A 22,239-nucleotide genomic window follows, 5' to 3' on the forward strand; every position below is an offset into this window, starting at 1 on the left:
TCCATTGTGCCAATTCCTATGAAGTTTTTTTTTTAAAAAAGTGCATGAGCAAATATCTCATTTTATTTCTGAGCACAACTTCCTAAATTCGAAAACTCTTTTCTGTAGAAACTGCAGTAGCCGATGTCTCTGATATTATTCTTACTGAGCTCGACCAACAAAACTTTGTTTGTGCTGTGCTCATAGACCTTAAAAAAGCTTATGACACTGTTGATCATAAAACTTTGTTAAAAAACTATGGTGTTTTGGCATCAGAGCTGCTGCCTTTGACTGGTTCGAGTCCTACTTAAAAGGGCGAACAGAACTCTTGTAAACGACACAAGATCAGATCTGCTTAAGACACCCTGCGCTTTCTTTTGTATATTGATGACTTATAATCTGTCATCAATTCAAACTACCACCACCTATATACAGATGATACAATAATTATTTTGTCCCATAAAAACCTGAATATCCTTGTCTCCCAGGTCGAGTTATAACTTTCGCGAATCGACCTCTGGCTGAGTAATAACAAAATGACTATTAATAAGGACAAAACTAAAAGAATCTTTTTCGGCAACAACAAAATAAGAATAACTTGGTTTGCGTGTTGTACGTGTACAGAGTGCTGTGCGTGTCCAGAGTGCTGTGCGTGTCTAGAGTGATGTACGTGTCCAGAGTGATGTACGTGTCCAGAGTGCTGTGCGCGTCCAGAGTGATGTACGTGTCCAGAGTGATGTACGTGTCCAGAGTGATGTACGTGTCCAGAGTGCTGTGCGCGTCCAGAGTGCTGTGCGCGTCTAGAGTGATGTACGTGTCCAGAGTGCTGTGCGCGTCCAGTGTCTAGAGTGATGTACGTGTCCAGAGTGATGTACGTGTCCAGAGTGCTGTGCGCGTCCAGAGGGATGTACGTGTCCAGAGTGCTGCAGTATCTAGGATCTTAATTTTTTTACGTACACACGTGTTTACATGGCTTGTGGTGCCATGTTCAGGATGTTATTAAAAACAAAGCAGTTATGTTATGTCCCTTTCCCCGTCTAAAATACCTGGGAAGAAAAGCCACTCTCACAGTGTCAGTTTTGCAGAAAAAGAAGTAGTTTTATCTTTTCGACTGATGTCATGAAATGGGGCACTACAAAGTAGAAGTAAACCACCTATGACAAGTTGCCACGAAAGCAGCATTCGTGCAGGCGAGTTTAAGGCGAGTTTAAAAAACTAAGCGCGCAAAAAAGACAACCATAATCGCTTCACAATTTCGTGGATATTTTCGACACGCGCAAATGAAAATAGGTAAATTTCAAATTTAGAAGTAAAATGATCATTTTTTTACCGCAAGCACCAAAAAAAATTTAAGATTTTGACGTCACCTTCAACATGCATGCTTGTTTGATTATCATGCCAATTTTCATTTCATCGAAGTTAGGTTTTAGTCAATTTTTGGACCAGTTTGGCCAATCATTTTGTCACAACATGATGTTTTTTTTGTTCAGGACGGTAACGAGTTCCAGTTCACTAAGTCGAAACCAGCGCTTTATACAAACGAGGCATATTAAAAAGTGAGGTTACAAAGAAGATCTTATCATAACTGCAGAAGCATGTTTTAAAAAAGTACTCCCTCGTGGCGTGATTTACCAATTAAGCAGGACACAGAGAATAATGATTGTGTAAAAATTTATATATTTACATTCGAATACAGAAACACAATTTTTTTTACAATATGCTAATTACAAAATTTAACGGCTATAAAATATACACAACTTCGTATAAAAGTGTTTTAATTTTTCACTTAAATAATGTTGAAATCACGTGACTAACTAGATTTACAACTTATGCTAATTGTGCTGTGCGATTTGTTTTAAATAAAAAATGACGTGTTTTTCACATGTACAACTTCACACAGCTTGGGTATAGCTAAGCGGTAAGCCTGAAAAATGAGTAGGAAGATTTTTAAAACAATTGATTGATAAAATTAAAATATACCCTAAGGAATATATTATAACCTCTACCGCTAACTGAAATTCGCGGAACTAATTTTCGCGGATATACGAATCAGGGATCAGAAAATCCCTTGTTCAAATAAAAAATAAGCAATCTAACTTAAGAAACATTTTTATTGCGGAAAAAAATTGAAACATCGAAAAGTATTTGGTAAAATATTTGCTTATAAATGGAATGGAAGCTTTGCTGACAATAGTACCACAAAATGTTCAAGAAACAAAAACTCCGAAAAATAAAGTTGCCTCTCTAAAAGCCACATTCGAAATCATCCAGAAAGTGATACACGAACCGATCGTCAAAGAGTCTACTTACGCATTTGGGTCATCGTCATCCCCCCTTTCCACACCACTGAAATTTTCCCCACCACGATGAGAACACATGTTGGTTCCATGTCGATGTTGTTGCTCTCCACCGGCGTGATATTCTTTTCCTTCCATGAACAATTCCATACGCGACTTTGGCGCGTGACCATAATCCTGTAGGAAGCAAAAAACTTTTTAAATGCCAAAAAAATTTTTCTAAAATACTTCCCCTAATTTACTAGCATCTATTTTATTGAGGTAGCCTTTAATTGAACTTGCTCATATCACAAAAGTGGACTATTATTTTTATCAGTCACACAATCAGTTACCAGAAAAACACATAAGAATAAAATCGAGATTTATTTTACTGAATAAGTTATTCCTAGAAATCTTCCCACAACACAAATCTTGTTTGGCGATTTTAAATCAAAATTCGCTACTTATGCTAAAAATTAACCTAAAAGTCGTACATATATATCTTTGTGGGTTTCAAAGCTGAAGCGAGCCTTAATTTTCTAAATAGACAATGCACAGACGAGGGTGTCGAAAACATGTTTAAGCATGCGATGATATGTTATTTAAGTTTGACACACTGTGGTATCGCTTCACAAACTTGTGAAATAAAGGGAGTAAAAACACTGCATTGAAGCAACATAGAGAGACAAGATCACTTTACCCTGTACATGATCACAAGCTGGAACGAAAACATGTTTAAAATGAGAATTTACGAAGACTTAATTTACAAATGATCGAAATATATCCTCTTTTTTCCTTATAAAGCATAGTGTATTTTGAGCCCTCGATCGCCATTTTAAATGAGCAACAAACACGCATGCGCATTAGTAAACCCTTGTCTCGATGAAACCAACAGGAGAAATCATATGGGGAAATTTTACTCCTGGTATACCGGGAGTAAAATTTGACGACACCTCATTTTTTCTAATCGATGACGTCATGAAATAATTATCATATTTTAAGTCAAAACTCTTGACTATATAAGATTTTTCAAAAAGCTCAAAAGAATCATGGATAACTTTTCAAGCTCTTTCATATGAAGCCAACTTGTTTTTTTTGTACAAACTTTGTTGTTTGTTGCATGAAACAATAAATAAGAAAATAATCGAATTGAACAGCATTGAAAAAAAGGTACCTACCTATCAAATCTTGTAAAAAAATAAATTAATAGAAACGAAATTATTGCAATTTTGAATAATTTTTAAAAAAGTAAAACACAGCAAGATATAACACGTTCCCTCTTCTTACCTTAATGCGTTCGTATGTATCCGCCATTATACCGATGAATAAACTCAACACAACGAATATAAACAACGAGATGAATGTGTAGAGGTAGATTTTACTGAAGTACCAAATCAAACTATCCGAATCATCCATCTCACTGAATGTTGTGAACATATCATCACCGTTAATGAGTGCAAATAAACACTCTGACGTCACGAAAAGATTGCGGAACTAGAATAAAAGAAATAGACCCGCTTCAAAAAACGATGAATTGTAAGAACTTTCCTTCTTTAATTAAATGCTTATAACAATTAGAAAATAATATCAAATTTAGTAATACCAGCATTTTGTTTATAATGCTAGTCTGGGTTGAAATTGTATTTGGACGATTTGATGATAGTAAAAATATCGTTAGAGATACAGCTCGAAAATACTTTATCAAGCCACTTTCCAAAGCTCAAGCCGTGACTCTGGATACAATAGATTGTGTAATAAAGGATTCCAAGGGTCAGGGTTTTCGGGGGTTGATTTTATAGAGGATTCACATTCGCATTGTCCAAGAAGAAGGAAGATGTCAATCTGTTAGGGGGAGAAGAAAAGGATGGGGAATGGTCTGTCCAAAGAAGCTGCATGAATTACGAACGCCCGGGAAGATCAGAATATATGGGACGGGCGAAACTGTGGATTTTTTATAAGCTAACGACTAGCCTATTTTAACGCAATTTTGATCAAAATGGCTGCAAAAATTGCTACTTTGAGTCAAGGATATAAAAAATGTAAATAATGTTCAAAATTTTCATCCCTTTTATTGACGTATTGAACGTTAAACAAACGAACGAACGAACAAACAAACGAAAAAATAAAAACTGTTTCACACCTTTTCGTGGTAAGGACCAAACATAATCCATCCACACACGGTGAATCCCAAATAAATGAAAGAAACACAAAAGACAAATCGAATCATGGTGGGAAAGGCTGTCTTCAACGTCACCAGTAAAGTCTAAATAGAGATATCAGGAAAACCTTAACAGTTACATATACTAACATAAAAACAGGGAGGAGCTCCAAATAATTTTTTTGTTGAAAAAGGCCTTCTGAAGCTTTTATAGAGAATAGCGATAGATAAAAATTTATACGCAAACGACCAAAAGCTATTTTAACAGCCCAAGCCTCTACTTTACAACTGCTTTTTTTTTGAAATGTTCATATTCACTACTGAATACTCGTTTTCGCGTAATACATTATTAATCAAGGCTTACAGAATTCTCGTTGTTCATTCAAAATTCGTTAATTGGGACATACTGAACATTCTCGTTAATCAACACTCGTTGGCTGTTCAACATTCGGTAATCCCGACATAACGAATGCTGATTGTCCGTTTTAACACTCGCTAATTGCGACATACTGAACACTCGTTGGCTGTTCAACACTCGTTAATCACGACATACTGAACATATTGTTCTTTATTTGCAACTTAGTTCTCTAAACTTACATTATAACCTTGCATGAAGCCAAGATATCTTAAGATACCAATCCAAGAAAACAAAGCAGCCATTCCAAAGAACAGGCTGCACGAGGTGTATAATTCTGGTCGCTCCTAGAACGATAGATGCATCATGAGGTTTCTTTAGCTTAAAATTATTGAAATATTAGACACGAAACGAAAAATCTTTAAAAAAATTAACAGATAGAAATTTAATCTAAAAATACTAAGTAAATTTTTTTTTTCAAGCGATATCTTAATAGACAACTTTGTAGGCCATGTTTCATTAAAAAAACTACAACCCTAATAAATAAAAAATAAATAAAAAACAAAGAAACACCTACCAGCCAATCCACGAGTAGTTTTATGATTGAACCACAAGTCGAACAGATATCAGACAAAGTAATTAGCATTAACCAAAAACTTAAAAAGTTTAACCGATCCGAAAGAGTAAAGCGCTCATGACGAAATTCAGTGAAAAACTTTCCAACATCCTATAAAATAAAATATAACAATACAACAAAATAAAAAGTTACAGCAGTAGACTCCATATTTGATTCCCATTTCAGTCTCAAAGGTTGCTAAGCATAACATTTAGATTTTAGAGGCAAGTTCTGAGGCACAGTTGCAAAACGTTCCAAATCTTTCCAGCCTGATCAGTTGTTGAGCGGTTTCTTGGTACTCAGCCTTTCACCCCTTACTTTATAAAGAAATAATGTGTATTTAACAACAACAACAATAAAAACAACAAGAAGGAGGAGAAGAATGAGAAGGAGGAGGAGAAGCAACAACAACAACAGCAACAACAACAAAAACAATAACAACAACAACGAGAAGAAGGAGAAGAATGAGAAGGAGGAGGAGAAACAACAACAACAACAACAACAACAACAACAACAACAACAACAACAAAAACAATAAAACAAACAATAGTACCTTATAAAGAAATAATGTGTAATCGACAACAGCAAGAAGTAGAAGGAGAAGGAGAAGAAATAACAACAACAAACAACAACAACAAACAATAGTACGACAGTAAGACAACAGTCATAAAAGTAAATTAGATACTAACCTGGGACAATTTAAAATGTCTTTTAAAAGATCGCACGCAAAGTATAAAGGAGAACACGCATATTATTATGATAAACAGATCAAAAACGGTCCAAAGTATTTTGGTCGAGTTATATTCTACAAGAAAGAACAACAAACCACTAACAATTAAGTTTGAAGTCAGGTAACACATGTTTCATGTTAGACGGCGCAATTTTCATGAATTGAACGTACTTTGCGTATATTGAACGTATTGTGCAAAAATAAACGTATTTTGCATAAATTGAAGAAAATTTACATAAATTGAACGTATTTTGCATAAATTGAAGGCAATTTGGATAAATTGAGCGTTTTTTTAAAAATAAAGTCATTAGTTTATTTGTAAGAAGCTCTTTAAAATTAAAAGGTACGTGCAAAATGTCTTAACTTAATTCTATGCTTTTTCTGCAGTAACAGTACCAAAGAAACTCTGATGATTTTCCTGTTGAAATTTTGTATCAAAATATTGCATTTTCAAAATTAACTTTCTCCATAACGGAAAAATGATTTAGTTCATGTGCCTGAGATGGTAATATTGTATTATAGTCAAGGTTTAGATAGAATTGAAAAAATTTTCAGTTTTTTTCTGAGTCTTAATGTCAAAAATATTTTCTTCCTAAACATGATTTAACACGTATATGTTCATCCTTGACTATGAATATAAAGAATTAGAAAGAAAGAAAACATCCTGTAACTGCTTAACGCTACAACGCACTCATAAAAACATTTCTAATAATTAGTAACACGTTCTGTGGGTTTTCATACTTTCTTAAGTCAGATGATGTCGTCACTACTATGAATATGCAATGCTTTACCACTATGAATATCGAAGTATTACACATAATTTATGAATACAAAAAAATTACACACAACTTACCCCTTATGTGAAGCTTTCCAGAATTTTGACGACAGATATGAAAGTCTACATCACTTTCTAGCCGCACCTTCATAATACCATCCAAATCAGAATTATCAAATATAACCTAACAAAAAAACACAAAATAAGATGAATTCATTAAAATGTTGTCAGTCAATTCTTTTACTAAACTTTAGGTGATTCTTCAATTACATAACATGCCAGGTCTCTTATGACAACTCGAAAATTGATACCTAGTGAGAGTTTTCTTTCGCTTTGGTATTACACTCTGGTAGGCTTAAAATTTTCTTACCTATACCATAGACATTGTTAAGACATAGTGCAACCTAGACTCTTAAAGGCACTGAAAGTTTTTAAGATGTCATATGCAAATTGTGCCTGCAAGGAGTTTTACGAATTGATAGATAGATTGATAGATCTTCAATTTACTTTAGAGTTCATAGCAGTTACTCAAAAACAATTTCCCAACCCATAAGCTCTAGAAAATACTAATTTTCCTGACTTTATGCAAATTCACTGAAGCGACTTTAATTTAATGATTTAAAACCTTTGATCTTGGGAAAGCTGTTTTGGCCATCCGAGATTACAAGTTTTACAAAATTGTTTCGTTGGACGCTACTATTGGCTATCCTCTGACAGACTATCAAGGGAATTCCCAGACCCTAACTATTTAGTTTAACGGTATATGATTGCTAGAGTCTGAACTAAATAAATTGACAAATATTCTAATGCAGTAAAATATAATTATGCCATTATGAATCCATTTATTTGTATAAAACTGTGAGATGAGAAATGTATTAAAAACATATTTGGTTAGTATTATTTTTTGCCTTCGCTGAACTTAAAATACTGAAGAAATATTTTCTCGGATTTTTCAGACTCACTTAGCCAGAGATATTATTTTTCTTGATATTCCAGACTCACTTAACCAGGGATATTATTTTAAACATTGAAACTTGCAAAAGTGTAGTAGAGTTGATGCAAAATGTGTTGTAAAAACACAAAAACAGAGCAAGGCAGACAGGCAAGTAGGAAAAACAAACAAACAAACAAACCTTTAAATCAAATTTGTAACAATCAGGAGAATTAGTGCGATGAACAACTGTGTAATTCATTGTAAATGAGAACTTTAGTGTCAAACTGAGAATCCTACACAATAAAAACATGTTACCCAGACTGAAATATATTTCAAGTGTATCTTTGCTTAACTAAAACAATAAATGTTACCGATTTGAGAACAAAGAACTACAATTTTTACATAAAAAAAGGTTTTTAAGAACTACAATTTTTACAGGCATAAATTAATTGAAACTATGAATGTTCTGCTATTGGAAGCAAGAAGCATAATTGTTATGTAAAAAGAGGGATTTTTTATAGTATTTTTTCATTTTTAAAATCAATAAAAGCTACATAGTAAATCTTCTCAGCTTTAATTTTTATAGAAAACAGCCAGAGGCGAAAAAGATTAAACAACTGATGAATAAAATCTTACCATTGAAAGTTTGATGTCAAGTTATTACCCCTGATAAAATCTTGAAGAAGAGTTTCATTTGCCAATCCTTCTGGTGGTTTTAACTTATGACATGCTAAGAGAAAATTTTAAAGTACATAAGAATCTAATCGTTTCTTCAGCAAGATTAAAACATGTTTGTGTTCTATATTTAACACACCAATTACTTGTATTTATATATCATTATTTTTCTAGTGTAAATCAAATAAAATGAAAACAAGATTCTATAAATCTATCTTGTTGACAAACTTTTGAAGGCATCAAATTTAAAACAAATAATTCTTCATCTATAGCATAGTAATAATCATAGTGATGCTCAAGATAGTTCCACTTCAATATGATGTACAGCAATGATACTGGGCTGTCGCGATCGGATTCACCTATTTATAAAGGCCAAAATCTGCGTGCACCACATATCGCATATTGCTGTATGTAGCGGAGTGGGTTTGTTTGTGGCTTCCAGTTCTGAAGATTGAAGATATATATCACATGTAAACAATGTTCCTATAACATATATACACACCATTTTCGGCACTTTCACTCTTATCAACAATGTAGTAACCATCCTCACTCCTAGAAAAACCATTGAAGTTTTTGTCTCTCTTCAAAGCACCTCGGCTTTTTCCATTTGAATCAATACATAACACCATTGGCGGGTATGTTTTGTTTTGATCTTGTAACTCATATGAACCAATCATAATGTGGTTAAAATTGTAATACTAAAAAACAAAAACAACATACATTTTAAAAGTTCCTTCTATAGCTTCAAACAAAAATGGCGGATGTGATAGATGTGATGGAATTATAGTCTCTTATCATCCCAGACTTTGTAGAGGTTGTATATTGGTCTCAATAAGTGGTTTTTTGATATGATTGCCTCACAAGTTGATGACCAAACAAAAATCAATATTTTTTTATGACAGAATATTTCAAGCAAAACATTGGCAATCCAAAACCTGGTGCTTGATAAAAAAAACTTTTAAATATACAAGGCCTTATCTTGCAGTCAAGTTTTCTGACTCAAACTCAACCATTAATATAGCCAGGAGACCCAGCATAATTTTTCTTACCACCGGGAAATCGGAGTAGTTAGGGTGGGAAAAATTAGGCTGGGTCTCAAATGATTTTTCTGCGGCCAAAATCTGGCCGCGCTTTTTTTATTGGCTTATTCTATTGTTCTTTGCTCACGTGGTGCATGTCGGGGAAAGCCCTTTTTATCCAAATATTCTAGCGAGTGGTTTCACTCAACCTAACAAACATAAGTAAACTATAAAGTTTTTACCACAGTAAGATGTGACCAAGCTTGGTAAACTACTCACAGATAAATTAAAATGGCCTCCGAAGGGATTAGTCACATTGTCCAATTTAAACTTGGGGTTTCCGCTGAGTCATTCGTTCGCGTCTAAGCTTTAGTTTGAGAGAAACTCATTTTATCAACTCGAAGAAGAAAGTTTAGTTAACTAGGCTAACGATACTGCAGTTGCGTTACTCGATTGACATTTGAACCCCCCAAAAAAACCCTGATTATGAGGTATATATATTTCGCAGGTTAAAACAAGAACAAGATGAAAACATGCATCAATTCTATGTACGAGTTAAACAGCAAGGAAAAAAATGTGACTTTGATGCAAATTTAGAAAAAGAAATTAAGCAGCAATTAGTTTTATCAACAAACAAAAATAAACTACGAAGATTCGAAAGTTACGTTAACTGATTTTCTTATATACGTGAAACAGCTAGAAGATTCGGAACAGAAAGCAGGCGAAGTAGAGAAAACAAACAGACAGCAAGAAGAAGTTAAAAAGCTTACAAGACAAGTATCAAAAATTATCCAGGAACTAGAAATAGCCATTTAAAAAACAAAAACACCTGTTTTTGCTGTGGAGGTACATATCCACATCAAAATCTATGTGCAGCAGAAGGGAAAGAGTGCAACAAGTGTCACAAAATCGGACATTTTGCTAGATACTGCAAAAGTTCTGAGGGAAAGAAACTAAGGGGTAACAGGTCGGTGAACAAATTGGCTACTTCTAATTCCTTCGACTCTACTGATATTAATGATGATGAGGACTATCACTTATTTACATTGTTTGATTATGCTAACTCAACTGAGTTTTTGTGTTGTTCTACTGTAAATGACATCATTCATAAAAAGTCAGAAGTTAGTACAGAAAGTTCAGAAACCACCCTCGCTAAACCCATTAATAATGCAGAACTCGCGCCTGTTAATTCTATAATTAGATTTCATGCCGAAGTTAAAGTGGAAGGAAGTACCGCTGTGCGATTCCTTATACGTGCTCACCCTTGAACATTTTGAATAAAAAAAAATTCAATAAAATTAACCAAAATTGCAAAGGAAATTTGAAGCTTGAAAAAACTTTAACAAAAGTCATTACGTATGGTCAAGAAAAACCAGCCTCCTTAAAAATTCTAGCTGTTATTTCATTATTAGTTGAAAATGATAAAACAATAGCCCTAAAAGAGTTTATGTCATCGATACAAATTGTGATTGTTGACATTGGCAAAAAAGTCGAAAAGAAACAACATAGTAATTAAGTTTTAAAATCTCTGAATACCAAGTTGATCATTTTTTATTTATTTATTTCAACCGATTTTTAGCATATGCCAGGAAGTGGTAGGCCATTGCTTGGGAAAATAATTTTGTGATCTTTTTTAACATTCAACATAAATTCAATATGTGAAGGTTCAGTTCTTTTGAAGTAGATATAAAACTAAATACAAAACTATTACAGCCAAAAAAACTTCTTTATTATTTCAACATTTTCAAACAACTAACAAAATGAGATGCTGAAGTTAGCCAACCTGTTGCCAAGTAAAAAAGATGTGTTCATAAATTTGCTTCTTGGTGAAAAGTTCATGATATCGTTGTCCAGTATAATCTACCAAAAACAAGTTTCGAAACGTTTCAATATTGTCTGTGTTGAATTGCACCACAGAGAATTCATCTACCGCAAATAGCGTTACCTGAAAGAGCAACAAGGACAAGAGAAATCACAAATATGTTTGCTGTATTTCATTTTGCCTTGATCTTACAGTAACTGAAAAAAAATTGAAAACAAAATCAATTGAACTAGGATTCTTTTTTTTTAAAATATCATAAAATAGACATTGAGTTTCCATTGCCTTATTCTGTGTCAATCTAGCTTGGTAATTAAACTTTTGGTAAGGATACGAAATTGAGTCTTTTCTGTTGATAGGAAAATCATACTAATCTTGCTTGTCATAAATCCCATCCCATTACATTGTGTATTTTTTTATAAAAAAATACACAATGTAATGAGGATTGCAATACAACTATATGATATGCACTATCACGTGTACATGCATCATTAGCAATGCACCTTGTGTACTGTACTGATTCAAGGACTGTACTTTTCCAAAAGATGTAAAATTATTCCAATGTTTTTTTTGCAAGCGGAAAAAGTTAGTTTTACAGTAGCTACAATTATAGAAATCATTTCCACTGAGAAAGTAGCTCTCCAACTAGTTTACTTTTGTGTGAAGAAATGTTAAATTAAGTTACACTACAAGTGACTATATAAGGCAGACTTAACAGTTTGTCCTGAGAATTGAACTCGTTAGCTTTTGAGATCTGAGACTATAGGTGATAGATCTTAGGTGTTCAACGTCCTGATTTAGTGCTTCTATTGTGAAAGATTAAAGGCTTACTTGACAAAGTAATACAAATATTCATTGAAATATTTTAGAAATAATCAAATACATACAGTTTTTGAACAGAATGTAAATGGTATAAACAAGACATCATTACCTGCACAGTGACCAGTATAATCTTTATAATTTGCAATATTAACTTCACTGGTTTCCTTCCACGATCTTTATACTTTTGATATGGGTTTTTAAAATACCATTTCAGTTTGTTTTTAATTTGTTCTTCCTCATTTATAGCATTGTCAATGCTTGAAATACTCGAAATGCTTTTTGAACGAGCATAAGATGAATACGAAATACCTTCCCCAAGCAGTGGCTCACTGGCAGAGTATTGTCTGTTGTGGCTCATGTTTTTAGAAGAAGCAACAACTCTAAAAGAAACAACCAGATATTCATTTTTCTCAAAAATATAATGTCTCTGGTCTGATGGGACAACTATTGTTTGGTGCAAGATCATACATACTGGGATAGTGCATGAAAAATGTGATGCTCTTCCACTTCACTGACTATTCTATTTTTAAAATACAAAATATGGATTTAGTATCTTTTGAAACACATAATTTTAAAAATATTAATTCCTATATTAAAAATACGAAATACTTACTTAATACGACTTCTTATTAAAAAAACATATTTTTACAGAAGAAACCTTAGTTTTTACCAAGAACAATTTAAATTATTTAATTTTTCAGAAGCCACCAAAAGCCTTTACAACTTTATAAATAAAATGTGTGAATTAATGATCTCGTCCCTACACATATATCTATGACTGACAAAGGTTTAGTGCCTAAATATATATATTGAAATACCTTTTGTACCAAAAACAAAAAACAAAATTGTTTGCAAGTTTTTAATATACTGCTATTCACATGTACATGTTTATGTAAAAAATATATTTCACAACAACTGCGTTTGAAACACTTTTACTGCAATTAAAATAGCAGTTTCGGTTGCATTCTTTTTATAACAAAATAGAGAGATTTAGGGCATTCTCTCGCTAGAGATGTTTTTCTAATCATTTTAGAACAAATAACAGCAATATTTAAGCTTCGAATCATTATATAAATGAATAATGCTCCAGCCGGCCGACGTCACAATTTATTTTTACCGGGCATTGTGGGATTGAAGTGCCTTTCCTGTTCAAGGCTGGAAAGAGTTCCCGTCTCTAAATATTCCAACCATGTTTAACTATGGTCATGTCTATCACTACCTTAGTTAAATTAGTAGACCATCCTTCAGAGACTGAGTTGACAATAATGATTTTGCGGAAGATACTGTGACAGCAACGCCAAACACTTAGATGCTTAAAAACTTGTTTTTTATAGATGCAGCAAAAATATTTCTTGTGCTGTTTTGAAAGTTATACAGCAAGAATATTTCTTGTGCTGTTTCAAAATTTATACAGCAAGAATGTTCAGTTTTATTATATAAAGTAGTTCTTTAAAAACCAGATGCCTTTCTCCTTTCTGTTGGTTTTAATGACTTTCAGAATTACCTTGCGTAAGTGTCAAATATACTTTCAGCATTTTTCTGGCGTCACAGTTGACCATATTTCCGAAATTGCATTTACCAATTCTTCTTTCGTAGGCGGTTTATAATCATTTCGAATTTTTTCCTTCATTTCATGCCAAAAGTTTTCTATAGGGTTCATGTCTGGTGATTCAGGCGGGGTTTTCCACCAGTTTATTTGATTTTCCTGCATCACTTGTGACGCTTTCAAAATATTGCGTTTTTGGGTTGTGCCCATCTGGAAATACATCGGAAATAAACGGTTTTAACATATTTTTTAAAATTTCTTCAGAGTAGAACTCTTTGTCCATTATGCAGTGAAAAATTAAAATTGAAGATGTGCCACGTTTTGATATGCATCCCCAAACGTTAAGTTTAAAAGAATGTTTTGGTTTTTCTTTTAATTTTACTGGCTCCCACCAGCGATGAAAAGATACCTTTGCGTTCCAGTCCATTTGAATGCAACTCTCGTCTGTCCATAAAACATTGCCGAAATCATCTTTCATTTCTTGTACTTTTTTAGCGAAGATAAGCCTTTTTTGACGATTTAATTCCCTTACAAGTTGACAGTACTTTGTCCCAGTGGAGTACCAACCGAGACCACGTCTTAATCTTTTGATTTTACTTGTAGAAAAGCTAACATTATATTGCTGAAGCAAAAGTTGTCCAAGTTTGTTAGCAGTGAGTTCATCGTTTTTCTCCATGCAGGTGTCGATAAAATCGAAAATGGGGTTTGTAACATTTATTGGTGATTTCGGTTTCCTTGGAAGATTTGCAATAGAATGATGCTTGGCCCACTTTTGAAAAAGACGATATATCGCTGACCTTCCAACATTATATCTTTCACTTTTAAGTCTTTTCTTAATTTTAGTGACACCAAGGTTTTCATTTTTTAAATTGATAATTCTTTGACGAACATGATCAGGTAATTGTTTCCCTATTTCCAGTGCTCCTTCTTTTTGATTTGTTGATAAGAAATACAAAACCGAAACTCAAATTCTCTATTAATCACTTCTGTTTTTTCACTCCTGAGTACAGTTAGAGTAAGAAATAAAAGAGCCGAAAATTTCATTCGTCATTTAATATATACGGTGAAGGGTCTCCGTATACGGTGAAGGGTCTCCTTAAGAGACAAGAGAGGAGTTAAACGTCCTCCACCATACCTTAGTTTAAAGGGGCGATTGTGGAAGTCCCATGAAATGCCACATAGTGATGGTGTCACTTTAAAAAACACCCAGTCCGGTCTGTGAACGGTTGGCGCTAGGAAGGGCATCCAGCTGTAAAACAATGCCAAAACTCTTTATTAATGGCCGTAAGAATAGTTAATCAGACAAACTGCGTAAACGGGGCTGGAACTCTAAGGAGTGAAGGTGCCGGGCACGGTAGGACAGATGTCAGATGTGAGCATTGTCAGACCGTTACCCAGCTATCACATCACAAGGTAGATAACACTAGGTTGAGGATGGCTAGTGTAAATGTTGGTACTCTGAGAGGTAGAGCAGGTGAAGTAGTTGAAATGTTAGAACGTAGATCTGTTGATATGTGTTGTGTTCAGGAAGTTAGGTGGAGAGGAGCTTCAGTGAGATTTGTGGAAGGTAGGAGGGCAAAGTATAAGCTTTTTTGGATTGGTAATAGTGATGGATATGGAGGAGTTGCATATTCGTTGCAGAGAAGTGGGTAGAAAAAGTAATAGATGTTATGCGAGTTAATAGTCGTATTATAGTGATAAAGTTTTTGATAGGTAATAGGATTGTCACTTTTCTGTCAGTTTATGCTCCACAGTGTGGACTCAGTGAGGAAGATAAAGATAAGTTTTATGATGAGTTAATAGCAGTCACATCAAAGTTTGGAGACACTGAACTTGTCACGGTGGGCGGCGACTTTAATGGTCATGTTGGGAAGTCATCTGAAGGTTATAGAGGTGTGCATGGAGGCTATGGATTTGGGAGCAGAAATAAGGAAGGGGAGAGATTGCTTGAGTTTGGAATGGCAACGGACATGGTGGTTTGCAACACATCATTCAGTAAGAGACAGAGTAGGCTGATAACATATGAGTCAGGTGGTTGTAAGACACAGATAGATTACTTTTTGGTTAGAAAGTCAGACAAGAAAGTGGGGAAGGACGTGAAAGTTATATCGGGGGAAGAGTGTGTTTCCCAGCATAGGTTGCTGGTTTGTGATATTATCTTGAAGAATGTTAAAGAAGCCAAGGGAAACTACAGGCCCCGTTGTAAAGTCTGGAAGCTGAAGGAAGAGATTGTAGCGAGACAATTTAGTGCAAAAGTTCAGCAGTTAGCCCACAATGGTCAATGTGATAGTGACAATGTTGAAAGTACTTGGACTACTTTGAAGAATTGTCTTCTAGAAGCTTCTGATGATACCTGTGGGTGGACGAAAGGACCAGCTAGACATAGACAGACCTGGTGGTGGAATAATGAGGTTGACCAGTGTATAAAGGAAAAGAGGAAACTTTGGAAAGAGTGGAAGTCAGGTGGTAGTAAAAATATTTACTTAGAAGCTAAGCGTCGGGCTCGTACAGCAGTGTATAAGGCAAAATCAGAAGCAGAGAGAAACAGATTTGCAGATGTGTTAAGAAGGGAAGACCAGCGCAATGAGGTATTCAAGATAGCAAAGCAAATGAAGAAGACTAATCAAGATATTGTAGGTGAGAAGTGTATACGTAATGATGAAGGTGTTTTGGCTAGCACAGAGGAGGAGAAAAGGGTAGCTTGGAAGAATCATTATCAGAGGTTGCTTAACACTGAGTTTGATTGGGACGAGGATAATTTGTCTGATGATGATGTCGTGGAAGGGCCAGCCATGCAGATCAAGACAGAATGGGTAGTGGAGGCTATTAGGAAAATGAAGATTGGCAAGGCTGCAGGAGTATCAGGTATTGTTGCAGAGATGGTAAAAGCATCTGGATATATTGGAGTTGAGCTTATTACAAGTCTTGCTAACCAGATTATAAAGGATGGTGCTATTCCGAGTAGTGAATTGTTTCAAGGGCAAGGGTGATGCATTAGAAAGGGGTAACTATAGAGGTTTGAAGTTGGTTGATCAAGTAATGAAAGTTATTGAAAGAGTGATTGATAAGTTACTTAGAGAAAGAATTGATATAGATAAGATGCAATTTGGTTTTGTTCCAGGGTGTGGCACTACAGATGCAATATTTTTACTCAGACAGCTTCAGGAAAAGTATTTAGGAAAGAGAAAGAATCTCTATTTTGCCTTTGTAGATTTAGAGAAAGCTTTTGATAGAGTGCCACGTAAAGTTATTTGGTGGGCTATGAGAAAATTATAGGTGTGGATGAGTGGCTAGTTACGATGGTTCAGTCTATGTACAGCAATGCTAGAAGTTGTGTCAGGATTAACGATTCATTTAGTGATGAATTTAGTGTAAATGTTGGTGTACATCAGGGTTCTGTACTTAGTCCTTTGTTGTTTATTCTAGTCTTAGAAGCGCTGTCGATGGAGTTCAGAACAGGTTGCCCATGGGATTTATTGTATGCAGATGATTTGGTTCTCATAGCAGAGTCGATGGAAGAATTAGTTGAAAAGTTTGAGAAGTGGAAGAAAGGACTAGAAGAGAAAGGGATGAAGGTAAACACAGCAAAGTCTAAAGTCATGATAAGTAGCATTGCAGCCAAGTGTGACCTTGTAGTTGGAAAGTGGCCTTGTGGAGTTTGCAGGAAAGGGGTTGGTAGTAACTCAATTTTTTGTCAGACTTGCAAGCATTGGGTACATAAGAAGTGCAGTAGTATTAGTGGAAGGTTAAGAGCTGGCATACAGTTTGTATGCAAGCGTTGCAAAGGTGAGATTATAGAGAATGAAGTATTTCCAGCTTTAATAATGTACAACAGTGGCTCGTTAGAGATAGTTAAGAACTTCTGTTACTTAGGTGATATATTGGGCAGTGAAGGGGGTGTTGGAAGAAGTGTTACTTGCAGGATAGGTTCTGCTTGGAAAAAGTTTAGAGAGTTACTTCCTTTATTGACTAGCAGAGTCCTGTCAATTGAGGTAAAAGGTAGGTTGTATGAGGCCTGTGTAAGAAGTGTTATGTTGTACGGTAGTGAGACATGGGCAGTGAAGCAGGAAGATCTTGACCGTTTAGAAAGGAATGATATGAGAATGGTTAGGTGGATGTGTAATGCCAGTCTGAGAGACAGAAAGAGTTCAGATGAGCTAAGAAGCAGGCTAAGTCTCTGTAGAATTAAAGATGTTATCCAGATAAGAAGATTGAATTGGCTGGGGCACTTGGAAAGAATGGAGGAGGATAATTGGGTAAGAAAGTGTAGAGACTTGATAGTTCCTGGGGCAAAGCCCAGAGGCAGACCGAGAAAGACTTGGCAGGTTATAAGGACAGACTTGATAGAGAGGAAGTTGAGTTTAGATCTAACACAGTCTAGATCAGATTGGAAGAGGGTCATTAATATACCCCGTCCAACCCATGCTAGCATGGAAAACGGACGTTAAGCCGAGAATGATGATGATGATGATTTAATAACCTTTGTTTTTGTACTCCTGAGTATGGTTAGAGTAAGGGATAAAAAAGCCGAAAATCGAATTTCTTATTTAATGACTCTGTTTTTGCGCTCCCGAGTACAATGATAGTAGGAAATAAAAAAAGTTGAACATTTTAGTTTTTGTACTCTCGAGTATAGTAAGAATATAAAACAAAGCAGGTAATTAAATTTCTATTATAATAACTTGTTTTTGCACTTCCGAGTACAATGAGAGTAGGAAATAAAAAAAAGCCGAACATTTCATTTATCATTTAATAACCTTTGTTTTTGTACTCCCGAGTATAGTTAGAGTGAGAATCAAAAAAGCCGAAAATCAAATTCTTTATTTAATGACTCTATTTTTGCACTCCCGAGTACAATGAGAGTAAGAAATGAAAAAGCCGAAAACTAGCTATAAAAGAGTTTGCTTCCTTAGGAATTCATTTTAAGTGTCTTTATTTATCTGAGTTCATTATGGCATCATCGTTTTTCAGTCAAATAAGAGTTAAAACATACAAATATGCATGCGTCTTCTTCGATGAAAATAAATGTATTGGTTCTGTCAAAACTAAAAATATTGTAAATAGGGAAGAAAAGTTACTGAGCGTTGACGACAATGTATTTGTGCGATGGGGTAGCGGAAAGAATATAAAAAATCACAAAGCTACAATTTTAAACAGTAAGTATAGTTTTGTAAACGACCTAAAGAAAAACAGAGACTAAGATAAATTTCACTGTTAGTAATAAGGATTTTTTTCTTTCTTTTTAGATGAATGGTCAAATTGCACACAGTTTGAAAGAGATTGGTTGAACAATGAGAAAACATTTATCATCGAAGAGGTTGGAGAAAAAAAAGAATAAAAAATAAAATACATTAAAAACAATAAAACGTGGACATCAGGCGAAATATTAGTAAAACCTCGGAAGAAGTTCATTAAAAAGGATGTTAGTTTATAAAAAAATTGTCGTAAGAATCAGCACATAAATTTTATTATTTGTCAATTTACTTTCTTTCAGAGTACAGCTGTTGATAAAAGACAACCTTCATTAGTAGAAATAAATTACTAAGTCCCACAACTAAATTACCAAGTTGATTTTAGTGATGTTTTAAGAGAACCGCCAAAGGCACAAAATGGTAAAGTAAAAAACAACGCCGAAGAAACACCAAAGACGCAAAACAATGAAGTTGAAAACACATTCTCCTTTCTAAAGTTATTGGTTTCACCCGGAAAACCACTGCCATCATTTTTGCCACCTACTTCGACACTATCCACTTCTATTCTTCCGACCTACCTTTTTCTCCGCCTTCACCAGCCAGACCTCTGCAATCAACACCTGCCATTAGAACAACACATTTCTGAATTATCCCAAGCAAACAAAGCAGTGCACGTGCGATTGTGCTGCTATGCGACAAGTCATTGAAAGACTAGAAAAGCGAATAGCTGCGTTGGAAGGGAATGCAATTGCCTTATCCGCAAAATTTATCGAAGGTGTTTGCCAAAGAACATGCTGGAAGTGATTTCACATTATGAAAGTAGCGAAAGCATTTAAAGAAGAGACGGAAAAGTTGAACTTAAAAATTTATTTTTTAATTATAAACTAAATTAAAAAAAAATGGTGAATTAAAATTAATGTCTTATGTTTTTCTTTAATATAACTCGCGAGTAACATGATATATATTTTAAAGATTTACTCCCCGGTAGTTTAATTATTGTGTACTCGCGGTATTAAAGCTTACCTCCCAAGAAAAATCAAGTTGACCTAAAATGGCTCATATTCATACGTGATTTACGAATATAAAGTTTTTTTTCCTTAATTTGCACTTATAAGTTAATAATGCCTATTCAAAGATTTAAAATTCACCTTCGACACGAGGTAAATCATCCACCATATTGAATTTCTTCACCTTTGAGTGCTCTGACGTCACCTGTTAGAAGATCGTAAATCACCTTCCGCATTGGAATTTTTTACTCAAACTTTACTAGTGAAATTCATTGGTGATGAGTATGTTTACCCCCGTGAAAATTTCAGGAAACTTTGAAAATGAATACTAACTTCGCAGTCTTTTTCAGGAATTTTTGAGTAGGTGTGCGATGATTCGCACGTGTAAATCAACGCATACAATGTAAAGCGCACGTGCAAAGAATGTTACGCATATGACACGGGCTCCGAGGTTATTTTTTGTTGCGCACTCATTTTGCAGTAGAAAAGTGGGGGACGTTTTAAATCGTGAACCCCAAACACGATGATCGAGCGTCTACTGGTATAGCGACTCTCTCAATCTTAACTTCCTTTTCTACATGTCCGAAATAGTATGCATGACCTTACTGTAATTTTTATATTTATTGTTCACTTTTCAGTTCACCACAAGCAAATAGGCAAAAATATGCTTTGTTTTCAAGTTAAAAAAAATCTTTATTCACGTTGTGGACAAAAAAATTTACACAGCACGTGGGTTACGTTTTTACAGGCATAAAGAAAAAATCCATTAAATTCGGACCTGAAGAAATTATCTAAAATTAAATCCATGATAAAATGTCTATTCCGCCTGTAAGTGCAGTTTTGCAGACTTGCTTCATCCGTGCTCCGTCGGCGTTCACCTCCGCATTAGTTAAGAACCGGATGGCTGGATTTTTTGTGTAAGACCTGGTTACCAACGACGAAGGGGCCAAGCAAAAGAGATCTATGTCTACGTAATTCTTTTAACTAAGTCAGGAGTTGGTAAATTAGCTAGGATGGTCAGGTTGGCTATGAATAGGCTTGCTCGTGGATTAAAAGGACCAGGATTATTCAATAATTTCTGAGATCTGAAAGTGTCCGACCATGACGGAAATGTATCGGACATTTTGTCTGACGAATCTCCAAAAATTCTTTCGAGGGCTGCCATCGCACGCTACAAAATGGATTTTAAAGGTTGGTTTTGAAAACTCAATATTTATTTTTCAGGAGTGCGATTAATCACACGCCTGAAACGATTTAGGCGTGTGCCAAGGCGTGCGCGTGCTATTGCACGCCTCTCCTGAAAAAGACTGACTTCGGTTGAGTAATCATCATAAGAAGTTATGAAGCAAAAAAAATTCGTCCTTATTCATCAAACGTGTGGAGCTTTTCTTTTACAAATCACATCCTATGCACAAAGTTTCGCCTCTCATCCCGTGGCTCTGAATGTGAGCTTCTAACTAGTGACGTAAGACGCATAAATTATACTGTTAAATGCTCACTCACAAACGAGGTAAACATTGTTTGGTTTCTTGAATACTGTAGCGATTTTAACAAAATAAACATTAAATTGTTTTTTCTGAAGATGTTATGAATCGATTTAGGTCAACTTGATTTTTCTCGGAAGGTAAGGTTTAAAAAGATTACTCTTGTTTATTTCACTCCCACTCGCATTGTACTCTCACTGTGAATTATTTAACTCACATTTATTTGCACTTGTACTCTCCAAGATGTGTAGCTTTACTCGCGATCAGCACTGTAGCTAGCAACTTCTTTTTGATCGTGGAAAAAAGTATTAAGAAAAGCTAGCTAGCTAAAAAATAATAGAGAATGCCTGACTTTGTTGGGACAAAAAAAATTGCTTTGTCGCGACGTGGATTGGTACTCTGTGCGGGAGACTGGGGTTCGATTCCCCTTGATGGGCGCGATTCAACATGGGTGAGTGAATGTTACCATAGCCCCGGGTGTGGGCTGTTGGATGTTGCCGAGAGTTGTCCAATAGAGCGCGGGCCCTAATTGACTCTGCGTCGCTCAAAATGAGCATCTAAGCCATGGCTCCTCCATCTAAGCCATGGCTCCTCCTGGAAATAATAGACAGGGTATATCCCTCAATATTTGTGAGGCTAGTTATGTGTAATATGCACATCTATCTATCTATCTTCACATTAACAACAAGTAACAACCTACCAAGCTATTTTCTTTCACCAGCTAGCTAGCTATACTAGCTAGGTATGTATAAACAGTTATCTGCTATTTTCTTCACATCACAACATCAAAATACGAAATCGAAATCATGTGACGCTACTTCTGCCACAATATTTAAGGATCCTCGTTATCAC

At 35.0% G+C, this 22,239-nt stretch overlaps 1 protein-coding gene across 1 annotated transcript; it reads right to left on the reverse strand.

The window, feature by feature from the left end:
* Positions 1 to 1,682: 1,682 nt before the first annotated feature.
* Positions 1,683 to 22,233, reverse strand: LOC130629380 (mucolipin-3-like). Its single transcript, XM_057442539.1, has 14 exons — positions 22,088 to 22,233; positions 12,268 to 12,538; positions 11,301 to 11,462; positions 9,001 to 9,196; positions 8,460 to 8,553; positions 8,023 to 8,116; positions 6,968 to 7,073; positions 6,074 to 6,189; positions 5,346 to 5,495; positions 5,011 to 5,115; positions 4,396 to 4,518; positions 3,543 to 3,749; positions 2,290 to 2,453; positions 1,683 to 1,903 (listed from the first exon to the last, which is right to left on the reverse strand). Exons 2-14 carry the CDS (start codon positions 12,514 to 12,516, stop codon positions 1,891 to 1,893), a joined length of 1,779 nt encoding a protein of 592 aa, XP_057298522.1. The 5' UTR covers positions 12,517 to 12,538; positions 22,088 to 22,233; the 3' UTR covers positions 1,683 to 1,890.
* Positions 22,234 to 22,239: the final 6 nt, after the last annotated feature.

Source organism: Hydractinia symbiolongicarpus, chromosome 2, assembly GCF_029227915.1.
Source record: "Hydractinia symbiolongicarpus strain clone_291-10 chromosome 2, HSymV2.1, whole genome shotgun sequence".
Lineage (NCBI taxonomy): Eukaryota > Metazoa > Cnidaria > Hydrozoa > Anthoathecata > Hydractiniidae > Hydractinia > Hydractinia symbiolongicarpus.